This window comes from Aspergillus karnatakaensis (assembly GCF_047715665.1).
Source record: "Aspergillus karnatakaensis strain CBS 102800 unplaced genomic scaffold BJY04scaffold_28, whole genome shotgun sequence".
NCBI classification, from domain to species: Eukaryota; Fungi; Ascomycota; class Eurotiomycetes; order Eurotiales; family Aspergillaceae; genus Aspergillus; species Aspergillus karnatakaensis.
The window spans coordinates 1-17,889 of NW_027395740.1; the positions used below are offsets into that span (position 1 = coordinate 1).

General features: G+C 50.3%; 6 protein-coding genes across 6 annotated transcripts; 3 read left to right on the forward strand and 3 right to left on the reverse strand.

Moving 5' to 3' along the window:
- Positions 1–718: 718 nt before the first annotated feature.
- axeA (putative acetyl xylan esterase) lies at positions 719–1,864 on the forward strand (the record flags this gene model as incomplete). Its single annotated transcript, XM_073718764.1, has 3 exons — positions 719–946; positions 1,046–1,302; positions 1,409–1,864. The coding sequence occupies exons 1-3, from the start codon at positions 745–747 to the stop codon at positions 1,862–1,864; spliced, it is 915 nt and encodes a 304-aa protein (XP_073570489.1). The 5' UTR covers positions 719–744.
- Positions 1,865–2,162: 298 nt separating this feature from the next.
- BJY04DRAFT_218832 (S-adenosyl-L-methionine-dependent methyltransferase) lies at positions 2,163–3,332 on the forward strand (the record flags this gene model as incomplete). The annotated part of the gene is made up of 4 exons (XM_073716395.1): positions 2,163–2,215; positions 2,268–2,526; positions 2,600–2,989; positions 3,042–3,332. 4 exons carry the CDS (start codon positions 2,163–2,165, stop codon positions 3,330–3,332), a joined length of 993 nt encoding a protein of 330 aa, XP_073570490.1.
- A 45-nt stretch (positions 3,333–3,377) lies between these two features.
- BJY04DRAFT_190570 (carboxylic acid transport protein) lies at positions 3,378–5,832 on the reverse strand. Its single transcript, XM_073711524.1, has 5 exons — positions 4,689–5,832; positions 4,511–4,641; positions 4,284–4,462; positions 3,890–4,238; positions 3,378–3,830 (listed from the first exon to the last, which is right to left on the reverse strand). Exons 1-5 carry the CDS (start codon positions 5,243–5,245, stop codon positions 3,520–3,522), a joined length of 1,527 nt encoding a protein of 508 aa, XP_073570491.1. The 5' UTR covers positions 5,246–5,832; the 3' UTR covers positions 3,378–3,519.
- A 2,427-nt stretch (positions 5,833–8,259) lies between these two features.
- On the reverse strand, positions 8,260–9,707 carry BJY04DRAFT_190573 (uncharacterized protein). The gene is made up of 3 exons (XM_073711525.1): positions 9,262–9,707; positions 9,067–9,134; positions 8,260–8,971 (listed from the first exon to the last, which is right to left on the reverse strand). The coding sequence occupies exons 1-3, from the start codon at positions 9,600–9,602 to the stop codon at positions 8,895–8,897; spliced, it is 486 nt and encodes a 161-aa protein (XP_073570492.1). The 5' UTR covers positions 9,603–9,707; the 3' UTR covers positions 8,260–8,894.
- A 1-nt stretch (position 9,708) lies between these two features.
- Positions 9,709–12,586, reverse strand: BJY04DRAFT_190593 (Hsp70 family protein). Its single transcript, XM_073711526.1, has 9 exons — positions 12,379–12,586; positions 11,720–12,326; positions 11,601–11,667; positions 11,286–11,553; positions 11,128–11,227; positions 10,971–11,080; positions 10,662–10,908; positions 10,266–10,613; positions 9,709–10,212 (listed from the first exon to the last, which is right to left on the reverse strand). The coding sequence occupies exons 1-8, from the start codon at positions 12,501–12,503 to the stop codon at positions 10,278–10,280; spliced, it is 1,860 nt and encodes a 619-aa protein (XP_073570493.1). The 5' UTR covers positions 12,504–12,586; the 3' UTR covers positions 9,709–10,212; positions 10,266–10,277.
- Positions 12,587–12,937: 351 nt separating this feature from the next.
- Positions 12,938–14,321, forward strand: BJY04DRAFT_218836 (uncharacterized protein; the record flags this gene model as incomplete). Its single annotated transcript, XM_073716396.1, has 2 exons — positions 12,938–13,724; positions 13,774–14,321. 2 exons carry the CDS (start codon positions 12,938–12,940, stop codon positions 14,319–14,321), a joined length of 1,335 nt encoding a protein of 444 aa, XP_073570494.1.
- Positions 14,322–17,889: the final 3,568 nt, after the last annotated feature.

The window sequence follows — 17,889 nt, forward strand, 5'->3', positions numbered from 1 at the left end:
AACACACACACTGAAGACCAGTATTTGGTGAGACCCAGGGTGCAGAAGCCTGATACTAATAGCTGGTCATGCCTCTTTTCCCTTTTCCACGCCCTCGTCGTTGACGTTCGACTTTCACTTTTTCCTTACCTGTCTAAGGCACTGTCCAGATCTCTTTTCATCTCATGTCTGACTACGATTTCACGTTTCTGATGTTTTTTTTTTTCATGTATCGCACCGCTCAATCGTGTCGAGGACTTTACAACCAAGTGTGGTGTGCCGGACTGGCTTCGGTAATCTTGGACTGTACTTAGCTCACTCAAAACACTCGAAGTAGGTAGCCGAATCAAAGATCACAGATCTCATATTGACAATTAACCATCGTCTTTTTGTAAACCACGGACGAACGGAAGCTCTCTTCTGCTGCAGCACTAACTAGCACGTATGAAAACGCGGAGGTCGATCGCCGTACCAATTTAGGCTAAGCATCAAACACCAACAGGGGTATACAGCTCCTAATCAGCCTGTGACGAATATGGGGTAGAAGCGCCTGTCGATCACGCCCTTGGCGTTTGGCCTTTTGGATACGGACTTCAATCTGCTACATCAGGCGGAGCTCCGCAATCTATATGAGGCGCGGGGAAATATCATGATGCCGTATGGAGGCTGCGTATTTGAAGGCCTGCCTTCCTCTCTGAACTGTAGCATGGGAAAGGAGAGGAGTTATTCTGCAAGCATCATTGAACCGCTAGAGAAACAGTAACCATGGGGAAGATACACTCCCTCATCTCCATCCTCTTTTATGTCTTAACAGCCAGCGCCTTGGCCCTCACAAAACGCGCCCCAACTCCAGGCCAACTCTCTCAAGTCACTGACTTTGGCTCAAATCCCACAAACGTCGGATTCTACATCTACGTCCCCAACAATCTTTCTGCGAACCCGGCTATCATCGTGGCAATTCACTACTGTGTGTTCCCCCCCTTCACCCTCCCACTACCCTTCCCTCGCACGTCAACACTCCCACCACCAAGTCTCACTCACTGACTCCTCTCTCATGATACTACAGGCACTGGAACAGCGCAGGCCTACTACAGCGGCAGCCCCTACGCCACCTACGCCGAGACACACAACATCATCGTCATCTACCCCGAAAGCCCCTACGACGGAAAATGCTGGGACGTGAGCTCTGAGTCTTCGCTCACACACAACGGCGGCGGGAACAGCAACTCGATTGCGAATATGGTGGAGTGGACTCTAGCGGAATACGGAGCTGATAGCACAAGGGTGTTTGTTACAGGAACGAGTTCGGGGGCTATGATGACGGTTCGTCTTTCGAATTTTCCCTTCTGCTGTTCTCTTTCGGTGGCCGAGAGTGAAAGTAAGACGGTGATATGAGGCTAACAAATGCTTTTTTTTGGGGGGCATGCAGAACGTGATGGCCGCTACATACCCCTCCCTCTTCGCCGCTGGAATCGCCTACGCTGGTGTCCCAGCAGGCTGCTTCTACTCCGATTCCAACCAGCAGAACGGATGGAACAGCACCTGCTCACAAGGTCAATCGATCTCAACACCTGAACACTGGGCTGACATTGCCCGCGCCATGAACCCCGGGTATGAAGGCAGTCGACCAAAGATGCAGATCTACCACGGCAGCGAGGATGCGACACTCTTTCCGCAGAACTATTACGAGACTACGAAGCAGTGGGCGGGCGTGTTTGGGTATGAGTATGAGAACCCGGAGAGCGTGGAGAACGATACGCCAGTGGCGAATTGGGATAGGACGACTTGGGGTGACAACTTGCAAGGGATTTTGGCGAATGGGGTCGGGCATAATGTGCAGCTGCAGGGGGAGGAGGATTTGAAGTGGTTTGGGTTTACGAGTTGAGGTTTGGCTTGGTAATTGGTGTTATGATTTGGGGGGTAGAGTGCAGCGACGCTGAGGTGAGGAGGTAGTAAGACGCAGATCGAATTTACATATGATCTTGTATATAGCCGTCTCAACAGCATATTCTTCATTTAGGCTCTGATTTTCTCGACTACTTACCTAACTTTTATGTCCTCGCCGACTGTAGTAGTATACTTCCCGCCAAGCGCTCCTCTCTCCCAGCTCCACCTGCACCGATTTATCCCTCCGCACCCAATTCACCCATTCTCCCTCAACAACTCGGAACAACAAACCGACAATGTCCTCACCACCTCCTCCAAAAGGCCGCCTGATATCCCACTTCGAAAACCAGTACGTGCTCTCAGTTATCACCCTACCTCTTCAAACAACATGGGCAAAATAGTAACACCTCCAGCCCTCCAACAACCCACGCCAGCCGCTGGTCCTCCCTCTGGAACACCAACGAAAGCCACCTTTGGGATCGAGGAATCCCTTCACCGGCACTAATCGACCTACTTGAGGAGCACAGCGAGACGCTACTCTCTCCCTACCAACCTCGCCCCGATAAAAAGAACGAAAACGAACCCGATACGGATCACGTTCTGCTTACGAGTCCACCGGCAGCGATAGAAGGGCGTCGGAGGAGGAAAGCGCTCGTCCCGGTATTATATGCCTCGATACAATACGCTTCCTTTATTCCAATGATCTTGTGCCGAGACTGATGACTGAGTTCAGGGCTGCGGAATCGGTCGCGACGTGCTAGCGTTATCGCTGCATGGGTTCGATGCGTACGGTCTTGAGATCTCAGAGACGGCTGTCTCGAAGGCGCCAGAGTTTGCAGCTGAAGAACTCTTCTCAGCCTCAGAAGTAAAAGAGTGCTATTTCGGTCGACGGCATACCCAGCATAAGGACTATAGTGGTCGCGGGACAGCGCGGTTTATACAAGGCGATTTTTTCGATTCGGCTTGGCTTGGGGATGTCGATCCTGATCCTGATTCTGATCTTGATTTTGGGAGTGGGAGTGGGAAGGGGAGGGAGGTGTTTGATGTTATTTACGATTATACTGTGAGTCAGATTTTCTCCTTTCTTTTCTTACGTATGGAGTTGGAGGCCAAGGGGAGTGGGGTATGTCTTGTGGACGTTGATGCTGAGCCTCCTCTTTTTTCCTGCAATATAGTTTCTCTGTGCGCTGCACCCGAGTCAATGGTCGAGATGGGCGAAGCGGATGAGAGAGCTGCTTAAGCCAGGTGGGCTGTTGATTTGTTTGGAGTTTCCGATGTACAAAGATCCTGCGCTGCCGGGTCCGCCGTGGGGGGTTAAAGGGGTTCATTGGGAGATTTTGGCTGCTGGTGGTAGCGAGAGCAAGGATGAGGAAGGGATGTTTAAGAGGGAGGTATATATAAGCCCGGAGAGGACGTTTGAGTTTGGGAAAGGTACGGATATGATTAGTGTTTATAGGAGAAAGTAGATGGAGATTGAGTAGTTAGAAGCAGGGAAGTGTCAAGGACGCAAAGATATATGGAGAGACCATTGATCTTCAGATCATCTCATAAATTCCTCATTACTCTAACTACCGTAGATCATCGTCCATTGCCGTTCCGTCGTATTTCATGCTATGCATGATATTCTAACCGCTTGAAGTCACTAGGGGGAGCCTAAATCTTAGGCGCCCGCTCAATGTTCTCATCACCAGGCTTGTCACCACCCTCAAGATCAACCTCCTTCGCCCGGTTCTGCTCCTGCATGCCGACAACAACTGTTTCGAAGCGGCGACCACGCTTCTCAGGGCCAAAGGCAGTGGTCACCATGATTCCGGTCGCGATGATTGCAGTGGCAACACCCATGGTAGGACCGTATGCCTCAACACGGTTGCCGGAGCCGCTGGTGATGAAGGTCTTTTCGGCCACAGCGTTGACTATCTGAGCTGATGGGGATGAAATCATGTTTCCGATTTGGTAGGTAAGACCTGTCGATGGTTAGTTATGTGAATATGCCTGAAGGGGAGGATGTCGTAGAAGGACTAACCAGGGAACAAAGATCGGAAAGCGGGAGGGGAGAGTTCGTTCAGATGGATGGGAATAACACCCCAAGCACCCTGCACGAAGAACTGGAGGAAGAAACCGGTGACACTGAGAGAGCGCTCGGTTTCAGGAAGGATCCACGCCGGGATGATTACGCCGGAGATAAATGCTGAGACAATGATAGCGCGGCGGCGGCCGAGGAACTGGGACAGGTAACCAATGATGGTACCGCCAACGCAAGCGCCTGTCTTCATAATAATTGAGGCACGGGAGGCGCTTTCGTTGTCCAGTTCCTTCTGGGTCAACATGAACGTTGTGTAGGAGTCTTGGGAGGTGTGGGAGTAGTAGTTAAACTGAGATTGTTAGCCCGGCTCGTAACTGTGATATGAAAGACGTACCCATGTCATCAGGATAATACAGTAAATGGAGATCTTCCACTCCTGGCCGACCATCGACTTTGTCTCGCGCCAGAATTCGCCGGCGCTGACTTCTCGCTTGCCGGCCGCCTTGGCTTCGAGGAACTGCTTGGACTCGGGGAAAAGAATGCGGATGAACCCGACACCAATAGAGATTCCAGCTGATACCATTTAGTATGAATTTGGGCCAAGAGGGCAGGACAACGAACCTGCAATCCAGAAGACAGTCTTAAAGCTCTCAGTATCTCCACCAACTCCTAAGTTTGCGCACGCAGCAAACACATATCCAAGAGAGTAGCCTTGCTGCAAAATACCAGACATGAGACCACGGGCGGTGACACTGTGAATACGTTAGCAGCAATAGAGAATAGACTGCGTAAGACATACGGGCAATGCTCCAGCGCCATGGCAATAGCGTTTCCATAGACACCTCCCATGAAGAGACCGAACAAACTTCGAACAGCCAGGAACTGCTGGAAAGTGCCACTGTAGATAGTGGCAATCTGCAGAATACCAAGCACGATCATGTTGATTACCATGGGCCATTTACGACCGAAGCGGTCACCAGCAAGACCAAAGAAGGCAGCACCCACACTCCTCAATAGCAGCGTGAGAGTAATGGCGGTCGAGATGTCGGTCTTGGTCTTTCCATAGTAGTTGGCGAGCTTGACCTGTTGAATAGACAGAGCGTGAAAGTCAAAAGCATCGGCAGTCCATGCAGCAAGACCGACCAGGAAGAAAAGCCAGTCACGAGCGCTCAACTGCATGAAGAGACCGATAGGGTTTTTGAAAGGCTCAGGGTCCTGCCATTCTGCGTAGGACTCGCCCTGCTCGTTCGTTATGACGACACGCTGCCTCCATCTGAAGAGATCCCCCCAGGATTGCTTCGCCGTAGCGAAGATTCCATCAGGGATGGGCTCAGCAGGCTCGTTGTGCGAAGACATGCTTAAAACTTCGGACTAAGACAGGAGGGCTTGTGCTTCTCGCAGAAGACCAGGTTCTTGCGTCAGGGCAGATGCGGATTGTGACTGCACAACAGAAAAGCTGCGGCAATGATGTCCGCCTTTATACCCGGAGTGGCTGCCATCCTTCCGATGTATTCCATGGATTTCATGCGGAGGTCTTGCGACCCAACCCCACGCGCCTATATTCGCTCATAATCATCATGTTCCTTCCTGTGGCCATTGCGTACAGGCCCCACGGCGGGCTACAAATCTTCGGTGAGCAAGGGCGCTGCCAAGGGTCTAAGCAATCTGGGGTTGCACGCATGATGTTGAGCATTTCCTTTTTCGGAAGCCGTCCGGGGTTTGACTGGTCTCGACGTACGCGCCGAGACACACTAGCAAACACAATTCTCGCTTGTGGCCATGATGGACAAAAATAAGACAAAGCCTTGGGCCAGCCAAGTTGAAAGAAGGATTTGCCCAGAGGAGCATTGATCGGTACGTAATGCTGCGTGAACTACGCCGGGATATAGGGCTGTTGTCGTTGTTTTAGGAGACAATTTGTGAAGGAATAGCGGTGCGGAATGCCAAGGGTGGAAAATCCAGCATTTCAGGACCCCGCGAAGGATTCGAGTGCGTTATCTATGAGATGCGAACCTCAGCCCACCAGACCCTGGTTTGTGCGTATTGCTACGACTTGCGAACCAGCGAATGGCGTCGTAGCATGACTCGAAGCTCGGACAGTCTCCGGTCTCTTACCACTTCGAGACATTTGAGGGAAGAACCTCAATCACACTTATGGTCCTATGTAGCGGGGTAGTGATTGGGGATGCCGATCGGTACTGGTTGACAGGGCTTTCTGGGGCCTAAACTCGGGGGCAGCATCGGGGATCGGTGTCGCGTCCGTGGACTTGGCAGTGCTGGTCAGCATCAGAAAGAAGACTTTTGGAGACGCTTACCTGGCCAAGAAACAATATTATTGGCTGGGGCAGACGGTAGATACGAAAGGAGCGCCAGCTGCGAGGCTTGACTACCGTTGGCTGAACTGACTCAAGCCACGATTTCGAGAGTGGCCAGAGTGGTCAGCTGCTGCGTCTGATTTTCGTCATCGACATCATCTGGGATTCAGCGAGTGGGAGTTGAACTCCGCTCCGTACAGCTCAAGAGGATACGATGAAAGAGACCCGATGAATGAGATGGTTGTGTGTTGATCAGTTGGAGAAGGTTGGACCATGGGGAAACCCCGGGGTGTTCTGCTTCTGGCTTAGTGCCACGCATGACCTTCCCCTGCTCCTGACTTTCGCGGAGACTTCTTCCACTTCCATACGTTCACCATCAGATCCTTCAACTAGGGTATAACCAAACATTATTGTGCCATTGAGTGGCTGAGACTCCGCCCCGAACTGTTCCGAGTCAAAAGAGCGGACATCTTGGTCGGAGAATCTTGGAGTACAGGCCTGCCCCGAGGAAACGAAACAACAAAGCAAGAATAGCGTTCTTCTACACACCACCCACGTGCGCAGCCATACCCGCTAAGTGCGCAAAAGCAATGGCCTACACTCTCATCCGAGTCACAAACCTGTCGGCACATGTCCGAAGCTAATCGAAAGTCTCCGCCCTCGTCCATAAAATCTACGGATTCGACAGAGTCTTGTCTAGTCTTTCTCTGCGAAATCTGTTGCAGGCACTCGGCCAGCCACGCGGGATGCGACTCAGTCGCCTAGACCAAGGCTCTCGGCGTAATCGGCTTCGTCCACAGCCGCGAGCCCTAGTGGTCAACAATCGGAAGGATTCAACTGAATTGTGGGGAGGCTGTGCAGGCGCACGATAGATACCTTGAAGCTCGTATAGTACCCGTTACTTCGGCCAAGTTCCGGCATTGCACTGAGTCGGGAAGTTGCACTTGGGCATCCAATCTCCTCGGCGACCTTGTGGTGTTGAGAATTAAAAGCATTATTGACTTTTGGTTTTAGGTGACGCACAGTCGAAGTTCTTCAACCTTCTTTACTCCTACTTACCTCGTTGCTTCTCTAAGATGTTGTCGCTGAACACGATTGGAGTTCACAAATACCCTGGCACGCCTTTCATTAAGGATCTAGCCTTCCCAGCGGCATTCCTTTTTTTCCTTGCACTGCTGACGGGAGGAAGCTCTTCGAAAGCCTTAGACACCATTTGCCGTGCAGTAATAACGTCAGACATATAGAATGCAGAGAAGAAAGCAATGCTCATTGGCCTTGAGGTAGAATTTGTCCCGAAGGTTCCCACCGTGATACTACATGGTATCAATTGTTCTCGCCGCCCAGCACGTTACTCCTACGAGGAAGAGCCTGAACCGCTCTAATTGGGCATTTGATATATCAACGTGGGTTAATTCTATGGGGTATCGGGTCGGAGCGGAAGGAAGACCAAGTGCTATACCCCAGTCAGGGAAGATCCCCCCGGATTCTTCCCCAAAGCCCCAGAAAACTCCGAAGTTATGCATCCCGAGTTCCCAACAAGGGGTTACAAGGTAGACGTCGTATGATACCGTTCACGGCCAATCTCTCCCCACCATGAAGTGTAATAACATGAATGCGCTGATATATTGCTCTACCCCAGCAGTTATTCTTTCTGGCTCCGCTGATCCGGATCCAGCCAAGAAGATAGCAGGCTCTGACAGCTTGTGTCTATATTATTCTCTCATACACATCTTAGCATCTCCGAGTTATCCCGTGGTCCAGCAGGGGCCCTGTCACTTGGCATTCTAGACATACAATAGTTATTCAACTCAAACTAATCCCTCCACTTGCATACTAAGGTCTCTACACGCTCCATTGATGGAATAATCGCTATTCTCTGGCTCCTTTCAGCCCATTTCTGAGGGCCATTATATCCACTTCCTTCTTGCAGGCTCGATCATTCGAAAATTATATGACGTCCAGCAGTTTATCCGTGTCCTAATAAGTGATTTTTAGTTAACAAACCCGGCTCGGTCGATGTGGAACTAGCTATAACATGAGCCACAGTCCCAAGCATCTCCACCCTCATGGCTGTTATCACTCTATAGAAAACTACGTCTCCTCGCATGCTGAGTAAAGCTGAAGCAGCAATATACTTGAAAACCAATTACTCAGCAGATCCAGTAATATACACAGGCACACTCGAGTAGCTCTATATACATGGCACCCTTCTTCATATATCTAACTACAAGACGCAGGACCTACCGCGGGTATCATGGTCCAGCCAAGTTTCGCGCAACAGCCCAGTTCCCATAGAGCCCTCCTAGCCAGTTTCTCGGACAACTTATCCTTCAAGCAGCATGAGAAAATGTAGAGACTGCCTAGGGTAGGTGTGTGGACGCGAAGAGCAAGCTAACCCCCGGAACTCCTCAGCAGAATAAATAGCACTCCCCCTAACACGACATCATGTAATTTGACAGTCTATTGTGATAGGAGAGGACAGAGGGCGGAGACTACTCATGTCTACTCAGTTGACACTGGTGATCACCTGATTTACTGCGCGTGAATTATCCCCGACCTTCTGAAGCCGATTATGCCTAGATACTCGATGTAGAACTGAAGAGAGCAAAAGGGCAGTAGTGACCGTACTCGCGCGAAGAGTGATGAATATTTAGTGTATAGACCACACCGCACTAATACATCCGGAAGGATCAAGCAGAGCCCCTCGTAGGGGAGTATTTGGTGATTCTGACCAGCAAGTCACCGTTGCCGTGGGCTGTGTTGGATCCTATATCATGAGAGAAGGCAAGATGATTAGCACCTGATGTATACCTAGTACGTGAGAGAGAGGGAGAGGGAGAGAGTAATAAAAGAGAGACATACCACCAACCCACCCGGCACTCGTCGTACACGTGTTGATAATATCCTCAAACGCCCGTATGACATCCCAACTGGAAGACGGCATCAATATCAGCACCCGTTACACGTCACCGGTTACCCGTCAACCCTAGGCATCAATCTCCCAGGAGTCTCCTCACAAAACAAACAATAGAAAAGAGAAAGAAAGCTGGAACTCACCATATGGACTGTGCGTCCTTCTTGCCGTTCACAACCTCCCCAACAAACGCTGTGGACTCATATGCGGCAAAGATGATCTGTTTTGGGCCACCTTGGGGCGTTCCACAGAGAGTTTGCCCTTTTTTGTTGAACAATCTGATGAGGTTAATGGCTTCCGAGACGGGGCGATAGCCCGTGCCGTCATCTTGGCAGGAGAGGGCGTGTGCGGCACGTTCTTCAATGGTTGATGTGTTTGTGGCCGGAGCCAGCTCTGGGATGGCGGAGGGGGCAGCGAGGGCTAGAGTGCAGATTAGGGAGAGAAGGGTGAGGAGGGTTCTAACGATGGTAATGATAGAGGACATTGTACGTAGTTGTTATTGCTGGTGGCCGGTGGGTGGGTCAGAAAGAAGCTTGGTGGTCTTAGACCAGGGGAAAGATGAGAAGTCGAGAAATTCACGAGTGGAAGAGATCAAAGAGCATGTTTGGGGGCCTTCCGGGCTTTTGTAGATTGGCTGTCTGACATGCAGCTGGTTTATTTGTTTTATTGTTTGTAACCCACCAGGCTGTGTGACAGGTGAAACCACTCAGTCTTTGCTTCTCCATCCAACATTGCCATAACTAGCTAGCAAAAGGCACGAGGGTATGACTATGGGGCCTGGGTGGTGGGTACTATTCGATTTCGTACAGTTTAGCGCGAGCTATCTTTGTCTTGAGGCTTAGGAAGCCAGACCTTTTTCTTCATGGCGGCCCCCACACTGCACAGCCAAGGCAAGGCCACCAACACCCAAGAGCCGTCATTTCGGTGTTAAAACGGTTCCTGGGCTAAACAAAGACCTTTCTGGTCGCCGTGGGGTCCAAAATGTTCGCCTGGCTTATGTTCGGGCTCTGGCAGTCCTAAGCTTCTGACGACGTGGAGCTCATTATGCAAGATTGTTGATCAATTCGCATGAAATAGATATAGCATGGTTGCACCTGTCTTCAGTCAACTAATATGCAAGAAAAACTCAGGTATGGCTTCCGTATACATATCCGCCATTTCACTGAAACTTGATAGAAGCATTCTGGCTTCCCTGCTTCCTCCCATCGATGTAGACCGTACACTCCGCCGCGGCCCCCGACGGCACCATCTCGAGGTCATACCACACGTGCTTCATCCTCGCACCGTTAGCGCCGTAGTAAATGTCCAACTGCGACACGGGAATATCCAGCTTGCACTTGATGTGGCAAAGAGATTTCACTGTTGAGTCCTTCCTTGTGGGCGGCGTATCGGCCTCACACTGGTATATCTGAACGTTGAATTTACCGTCAAAGTCTTCGCCCATCACTCTGTGATAATCATGCCTGACAGGGTCTTTTGCTGAGACATCGTCGCCCTCAAATCGTGTTAGAGTAGCATATGAAAAGTGGTGTTGAACACTCACCTTGCGAATGAACCACTCCATCCGGCCGTCTGCTCGCCATTTTTGTTGCTTATCGTCCCATTTCCGGTCTTCTTCGAGATGTTTCGAGGAGTCAAAATCTTCCCAGTACGAGATGCCTATGCTTATGCGGGATATTGTTGAGACCACCACAATGTTGTTATAGTTGTAGCCGATGTGGTTTTCCGGCTTTGATTCGGATAGGTTGATGAAGCCTTTGTAAATGGCTCCTCGGCAGATTGCTGTCCGTCTAGAAGTAACATCACAGTCAGTGACATGATACCGCGCCAACTGGATTTGGGGCGCACTCACGGCCTGATTCCGCTAGATTGCAAAACGGATATCTTCTTCTTCGTGAATCGATTCCGTAAATGTTCATAGAGGTAAGGGCTTGTCCCTAAACCTCCAACCAGAATAATGCCCTAGAAGGCGTGAGTCATCGCCTCGAGCAGGGGTAGGAAAACCTCACTTTCACCACTAAAGACTCCTTCTTTGCCTTCCTGATTTGTCTATCAACCAGTGCATCTATTCCAGCGAATGATGCTGTAAAGGCCTGTTCGATATCGGAGCTAGAATTGCGATTTATCAATTCATGTGGCAGATATAAAGCCAGGCAGACCAACTTACTCTCTGAAATGGATCCGACCTTGCTTGATATATGGTTGCTTGCTCAAGTCATCGAGGTTTCCCCTGTTGAAAGCTTCCGCTGGGATCCCCACGATCCAGTCCCCGTGATTCGAACCTGGTTTAAATTGTGGCTTTATGTATTGCTCCCACTCCCCTCTCATCACATCATTGATGCCTTTCTTACTCAAATTGTCCCACCGTCGACCGAGTCGCCTTTTGCATATAGACTCAAAGGCTTCGTCGATAAGCAAACCGCCGCACAGCCCGCCTATTCAATGTTAGAGCATCCACAGGCTTGTGGGCTCCGGGTATTACCTCTTCCTTCAACTGCCTCGCGCATTGCAATTGGGTTGGTGTCTTTGATTTCATAACTAATCAAATCCTGCGACAGTCAATATGGAATTTTTTGCGGCAAGTAGCCTTTCGAGACCTACCACTGTTCCTCCGCCTGCATCGCATATCACATATACGTCGTCTTTTTTGATTCGGCGTCCGCGCTCGCAAAGTGTAGATAGAGCCGCTGCCTCCGGTTCGGGCACGAAATTCAATGTTGTCTCGCCTGCCTTTCGCTTTTTCAATATTCCCGCGCTCTTCACTGCGTCTCTCATAGCCTGTCGAGCGTACGCCTTCCATATGGCCGGAACTGTGATAACAACGTGGAACCGAAGGCCATCAACGACAAATTCACCCAGAGCCTTGTTGATCGTTTCAAGCGTGTGACGCCAGAGAGCTGTGAGATAGTCGGAAATTAATCCGACCGCTGTTTTCCCCATGTCCTTCATCATTCGACGAGCCCGCAGAAAGAATTCAGAGGCCTTGACATCCTCGGAGAGGTCTTCGTCTCGAAGAAGCAGTAGCTTGAATCCGCGCACAGTATCAGCACCACCAGGTATGTCATATCCCCACATTATCTTTCCTTCATCGTACAGCAGCTCCGTTGGCGTCTTTCCTTCTTCTCGACCTGTTCCCGGCCATGCTGTGATTAGGTTGATTTGGTCCGCTTCGAAGCTCTCGGGAGTGGCCCAGGCAACGCCAGAAAATCTGATAAATACGTGTCAGTTATTGCGCAATATTACCCAAAAAGAAACCTTACGTGGTGCCGAAATCGATTCCAATAACCAACTGGTCATCATCTTCGCGCATGCTCAGCCCTTGTAGTGGCCAGGTGATATCGCCGTCCACGCCGTTGAAAGAGGCGCTAACTCGTTGAGGAGGCATCCTGAGCAGTCTGTAGCGACCGTCTTTTAAGGTCTAGAGCAGATGGACGTAGGATAAAAGAGCATTTGTCTGCTGGTGGAGGCGCTGATCTTAAATGCGGCTGTCGTACGTCGCCTCTCGAGGGCAGGCGATTTCGAGGCAGACTTCCCGGGGTCAAATGCGGAGGGAATAATTTATCGAGCCTATCACGATCTGCAAGCTTGCATAGCCCATGACTGACAGCAAACTGATCAAAAGGCGTGTCCAATAAGCATTGTGTTGCTGCGCGGCTAAAACTGCCCCAAAGGCTGAGATGGCTTGGCGGGCTGTCCTGCAGCAACCTCCAGTCCTTCAAGTGTCACAGCTCAGCCCCGCCTCAACACCGAAGCTCTTATAATAGTTGCAGCCTCTCCTCATAACGTTGTGCAGCGTTACTCCGTCTGTTTGCTCTTGCAATGCCGCAGAACATCTTCCCGTCGACTAAGCAGGCTGAGTCTGAGCCATCTTCTGCAGAAGATAATGTTGCTCTAAAAGCAGACACAGGTCCTCCTTCTCAGACATCAACCCGATCGATCAACGTTACATCCTCAAAGACTCCGTTGAGTCGGAAATCCTCACCCAAAGCCTCGACGAACGCTCCGCAAGGACCGAAGAAACCTGCTGGCGCTCGTCCTCCCCGCGAACTGACAGACTCCCAAGCGCATCCAGCAGCAGTTTCGGATGAGATAAGACAAATGCAAGCCGAGCACGTTCAATTAAGAAAGAGAATCCAGGAGTTGGAAAGACTCAACGACGAGGAGCGCGCAAGGAATAAGGAGATTGCAGGCGAGCGCGACAAAGCAGCAGCACAGGCAGAGGAAAACTGGAAACTATGGAAGTCAACGGCTCGAGAACTGCGCAAGGCAAAACACAGCCCTGGTCTTCCACAGGTCACAGATAGTCAACTGACTGGCCTCATACAACAACTGAGGTACAGCATTCGAGATTTTGCTGTCCAATATTTCACCGGCATCAGTCGGAGTTCATTCAGCAACGATTGGTTCGATGTCTGGGAATCATGCATGATCCCCACGACGCCAGGAACGGACATGTACGAGCAATACATTCGATCACCGAGTCGATGCTCCAGTGTGATTCAGGGCATGCTGTGGAGGCTTCTAGTTAGTAAGGTGTTTGGCAACTTCGTATGGGCGGGCAAAGCTGGCGAGGCTCTCTGCGATCTGCGGTACTATATGAGATACTGTATGTGAGCTGATTGTTCTAAGTAACTTCACCTAACCTTCTGCTCCAGCATTCCGCCATGACTCTGCGGCAGACCCCGAAGTCGAACGAAAGTTTCAGATGTGGTCAGCTGAAGCCACTTCTCTAGTCCTGCAAATGTGCGACTTCACAGAAGGGTCACAAGAGCACAAGCGGATTCAAAGCACTCGGAAAGAAATCCTTGAGGATTTCTGGGCAATCGGCCGTCAATACCTCACCACGCGCAATCGCAGCCCCGCGGAGACCCTTCGTCAAATCCTTGACAACGCAATAGCCCTCGATAAAGAAATCTATCGCCAAGCTGCCCGAATCGAGTGGAAATTCCTACCAGAAAATGCTCAGGTACGATTCAACCCTGAGCACATGGAAGCCGAGAAAGGACAGCAACCGCCGAAACCGGGGCAACCAGTACTCCTCGTGGTGTCGCCAGGTATAACCAAGAAGGGGAAATCAGATGGACAAGATTTCCAAGGCGACGAGCAGTGGTTGGTACCGATAGAGGTGTCTTGTGTTCCTCCGGATGACATCCCTGGCGCGGCAGCCATATTTGGTTATATTGCATCCTTGTTCAAATCTTGAACACCCTTGAGGTTTACGCGGAGCTAGCCTACCAAGCTTTGAAAAGTCACGGTGTTCTAGCCCGTTATGCGGATGCCAAACGTCACATTCAAGCCACGAACCACTGAAACTCCACTAACAAGGCACTCCCTGAGATCCTATTTCATCATCCATCACACCGACTCAGGTCCAGATGCATCGAGACCTACAGCTCTCAAGCCTGTTCATGCAGAAAACTCCATTTGGAACCCCATCTGGGAAGCCCAAGCTGAAGCTACCCCTTCTAAGGACAAAGTCAGAAACCCTAATATCTTATTCATGCTGAAACAAGCGTGAATAAGCAATTAGTTCCCTCAACAAAGCATTCAACCTCTCAAATCTGCAAATCAGAAGCCTATCTACCATCACTTGGCTTTCTTGAGGCTCCACTTGTTTACTCTAAACGATCGAGCTCTCAAGCCCTAACTCTATCTCCCCTTGCACCCTCGTCATGGACCCCGCCGGACGCCAGCGCAAACATTAGACTACCCCTTGGCAGTCCAATGCAGTCCAATGCGCGAAACTAATCACAATCTAAAGACATCATAGCTGAAATAATCTGTTTCTTACCGTTCCACGCCCGTTATTACACCTCCTGACCGTCCCCGTACCAAATCCCACCCAAAGATCCTCCTTTAGTGTAACGCTATGCACAATAACTCGATTACTCACATCCCGCTAACAGAAATGATTGGATCTCTGCGACCCTGATTCACATCTACACTCCATACGGATATATATCTATATCCGAGAGGCTTGGGTGTTGACGTTTGTGCCGAAGCAGAGGGGTTCGAGCAGGGAAGCTAGCGGTGAGGCGCTCTATACATGCTTATTTGGACTGTCTACCGAGATCCAGGATTCAGATAATGAGATCATACCGGGAATCTAGCTCGAAGAGGAAAATGGGTTGTTTGGGTGATCTAGACTTGCAGCTTGATGCTCTGGAGTGTAACTGTAGCAGCTGTAGCTAGTTTACTACTTGAGTTTGTGATGCCAAGAAACAGCATCTGGATCCCGAGGGTCAACAACATCAACAGCTTTACTCACCTCGTTCGTTCTCTAGTAGCTTAGGGGGTGTCTAATAAATTCAAGCAATCGCGATTACAATATACTTTTCTCAATAAAACTATCAAGGAAGTTTACTCATATTAGCAGAGGGTAAGTAGTTAAGAGCAGCGTAGGACTCAGATCATCCACGCCAAGCTACGCACAGATATATATTGTGAACTCTAACAAAGAGCTAGGGTCAAGCTTCAGCACCGAGATACCCAGGGTTGATACCCTCAGGCTACAGCTCGAAGGAGATGAACCTTACCAAAGCAACCAAGTATACAAGCTCAATATATTTTCTCTAAAGCAGCAAGCCAAAGGGCATTCCTACATAGATTACGATGAGCTCGCATCATCCATACTGTACAGAGTCCAGACTACAGAGTAGTACGTCGCAGGATCCAGACGAACTTCCCGAAAGCAACCAATTACAAGGCCCCGAATCATCTTACGAAGAAGAGGGTCAGTTCATTCAAAGCGCTTAGCAATTCTATCGGAGGGCTCCGCTTGAAGATTCTGCTTCAGGCTTCATTTTACTGCTCAGGGAAAATACGGTAGACCAAGGCTGAAGAGTCAAGACTAAGAGAGACCCGCAGTGAAAATTCTCACCGTTGTTAGGCGCCAAAAGTGAAGCTAAGAGATCAGCAAGTTCGAGGTCAACAGTTACTAGCTCGACTGTATTATCCGAATGTAGCCGAGGAAAAACCCTGATCGCCGAGGTGTGAATAGCTTGAATATCCAGTGAGTCACAAACCGTTGCTATGCGAGGTATGTCCTGCTATCATCTGTGTAGCGCGCTGTAGATGGGAAAAGAAGAAGTGAGCTAGTACCGTTATGCCCGAGCGATCCGAATGCTGGTTCCGCCAGCGCTGCGCCGTTGGCATTCAAACATGGTCATGAAGACTCACGATGATTCTGCCGTTCAAGCAAGCGAAAACTTCAATTCCAGCAGATGGGGCCGAGCTTTGCGGGTCCCGGAAAAATTTTCAGTGAAAACGGAGTCAACGGGACCCTCGAAAGTTTAAGAGCCTCGGATGGAGCTCTCTGTCAGGTTTTTGCTCCGATCTGGTTGAGCCGCTGTTTGTGGCTTGGGTCTGTAAGGCGTGGACGGACCCACGGGTCAGCTTGAATTTGAATGTTGAGTGAGGGTCGGTCGGGCTGTTGGGTGCCGGGCGCCGATTCTAAAGTCCGTTTTGATTCTGTGAGGTCGTTAGTTCAAGGGAATAGGAATGGATGAGGGTTTCAATGAAGCTTGGGATCTGCATTGTAACAAATGCCATTGCCAACGCCTCAACGTGTTGAAGATCTCGGAGTTGATGTTGAGAAAGCTTGTGAAGGACGGAACTCGGATACGCTGCAAGTTCCAGGACGGAGACAACAACTCCGATAATCGCCGACACGTGATTTCGTGGTTGTGAAATCCAGGGTCCAAGGAAACAAGCATGACCCGATAGTCCAGATTCGAGACCATCAGAACTGTCCCAGCAAAAGCCCGTCGCTGATGACAAGCATCTGACGGCGCGGAGATAATTCATTAGGCTGTCAGGAACGGTTGACGGGTTGAAGTTGCTAATCATGATTATTGGAGCTAGGATGGTGATGTCATTTTTAGCGTGGAGATTAGAAATCCAATGTCCGAAACAATCTGGGGATTTTGGACTTGGAGAGCCCGGGCATGACAGCCAACTCATAGCCAACATGACAGCCGCATCTGGATCATTATTAATGAACCGCCATATTGTTAGCGGCACCGCGACAACCCAGCTGCGGCTAGCTAAACTCCCAAACAGCGCGGCCTTTGCTTAGTCCCGTGATTTCTTCGATACAGCTCGGACCTTGGTTACTGCACGTGGCTTTAAGGCTGACTCCGGCTGAGCGGACACCGCACATCCGCGGGAGCCAGAGCCAGAGCATAACTATTAACCATAATACTGAGATGCCGAGAGGCGGCGAGATAACAATGTTCTCGTCATGTCTACGGAATCGATCACTGCCATCCGGTGGCGAAGGGTTATGTAGAGTGTTGTTGTACCGGTACCCAAGATTTTCACTGGCAAGTGAAAGGCAACATTTGGGTACCGAGTACGACAGATCGTACTGCTTGAACTCGATCATCTAAATGCAGCGGGAGCTGACAAGCGAACACGTTTACGCGGCGAAGCGTGGATGCGATTGCGAGGGCTGTGCGGCTCTCCGCATTTCAGCTCCGCCTCATGCTTCTCCAGGTCGAGGCAGTGCCAGATACGTGCGATTGGCACTGAGACGCAGATATGTGGCAGCCTGTATGTTCGTAGTTCTGGGCTGGCGTCAGGTTGTTGTATATAGAACATGCCCATCCCCAATTGCGCTGCCTCTGCAAGATCCTCGGTCTGATTGTCGTATTCGTTTTGATGCTGCGCTTCGAGTAAACGAGTGTTAGGCAACACTAAACTGTTAGTAAGGAAAAGCCAATTCTGTAATTTTCTTGGCTCCGTCGCATCCTCAGGTCCAAACAGATCCA

Excerpts from the sequence above, each read along its gene's own strand:
- BJY04DRAFT_190570 (XM_073711524.1), bottom strand. The coding sequence starts at position 5,245 with ATGTCTTCGCACAACGAGCCTGCTGAGCCCATCCCTGATGGAATCTTC. Across the intron at positions 4,642-4,688 it reads ATGGCGCTGGAGCATTGCCC|TGTCACCGCCCGTGGTCTCA; the intron begins GTATGTCTTACG and ends ACGTATTCACAG. Across the intron at positions 4,239-4,283 it reads GTATTATCCTGATGACATGG|TTTAACTACTACTCCCACAC; the intron begins GTACGTCTTTCA and ends TAACAATCTCAG.
- BJY04DRAFT_190573 (XM_073711525.1), bottom strand. The coding sequence starts at position 9,602 with ATGTCCTCTATCATTACCATCGTTAGAACCCTCCTCACCCTTCTCTCC. Across the intron at positions 9,135-9,261 it reads AAGGACGCACAGTCCATATG|TTGGGATGTCATACGGGCGT; the intron begins GTGAGTTCCAGC and ends GCCGTCTTCCAG. Across the intron at positions 8,972-9,066 it reads GAGTGCCGGGTGGGTTGGTG|GATCCAACACAGCCCACGGC; the intron begins GTATGTCTCTCT and ends CTCATGATATAG.
- BJY04DRAFT_190593 (XM_073711526.1), bottom strand. The coding sequence starts at position 12,503 with ATGCCTCCTCAACGAGTTAGCGCCTCTTTCAACGGCGTGGACGGCGAT. Across the intron at positions 11,668-11,719 it reads ATGCAGGCGGAGGAACAGTG|GATTTGATTAGTTATGAAAT; the intron begins GTAGGTCTCGAA and ends TGACTGTCGCAG. Across the intron at positions 11,228-11,285 it reads GGTCGGATCCATTTCAGAGA|CTCCGATATCGAACAGGCCT; the intron begins GTAAGTTGGTCT and ends TCGCAATTCTAG.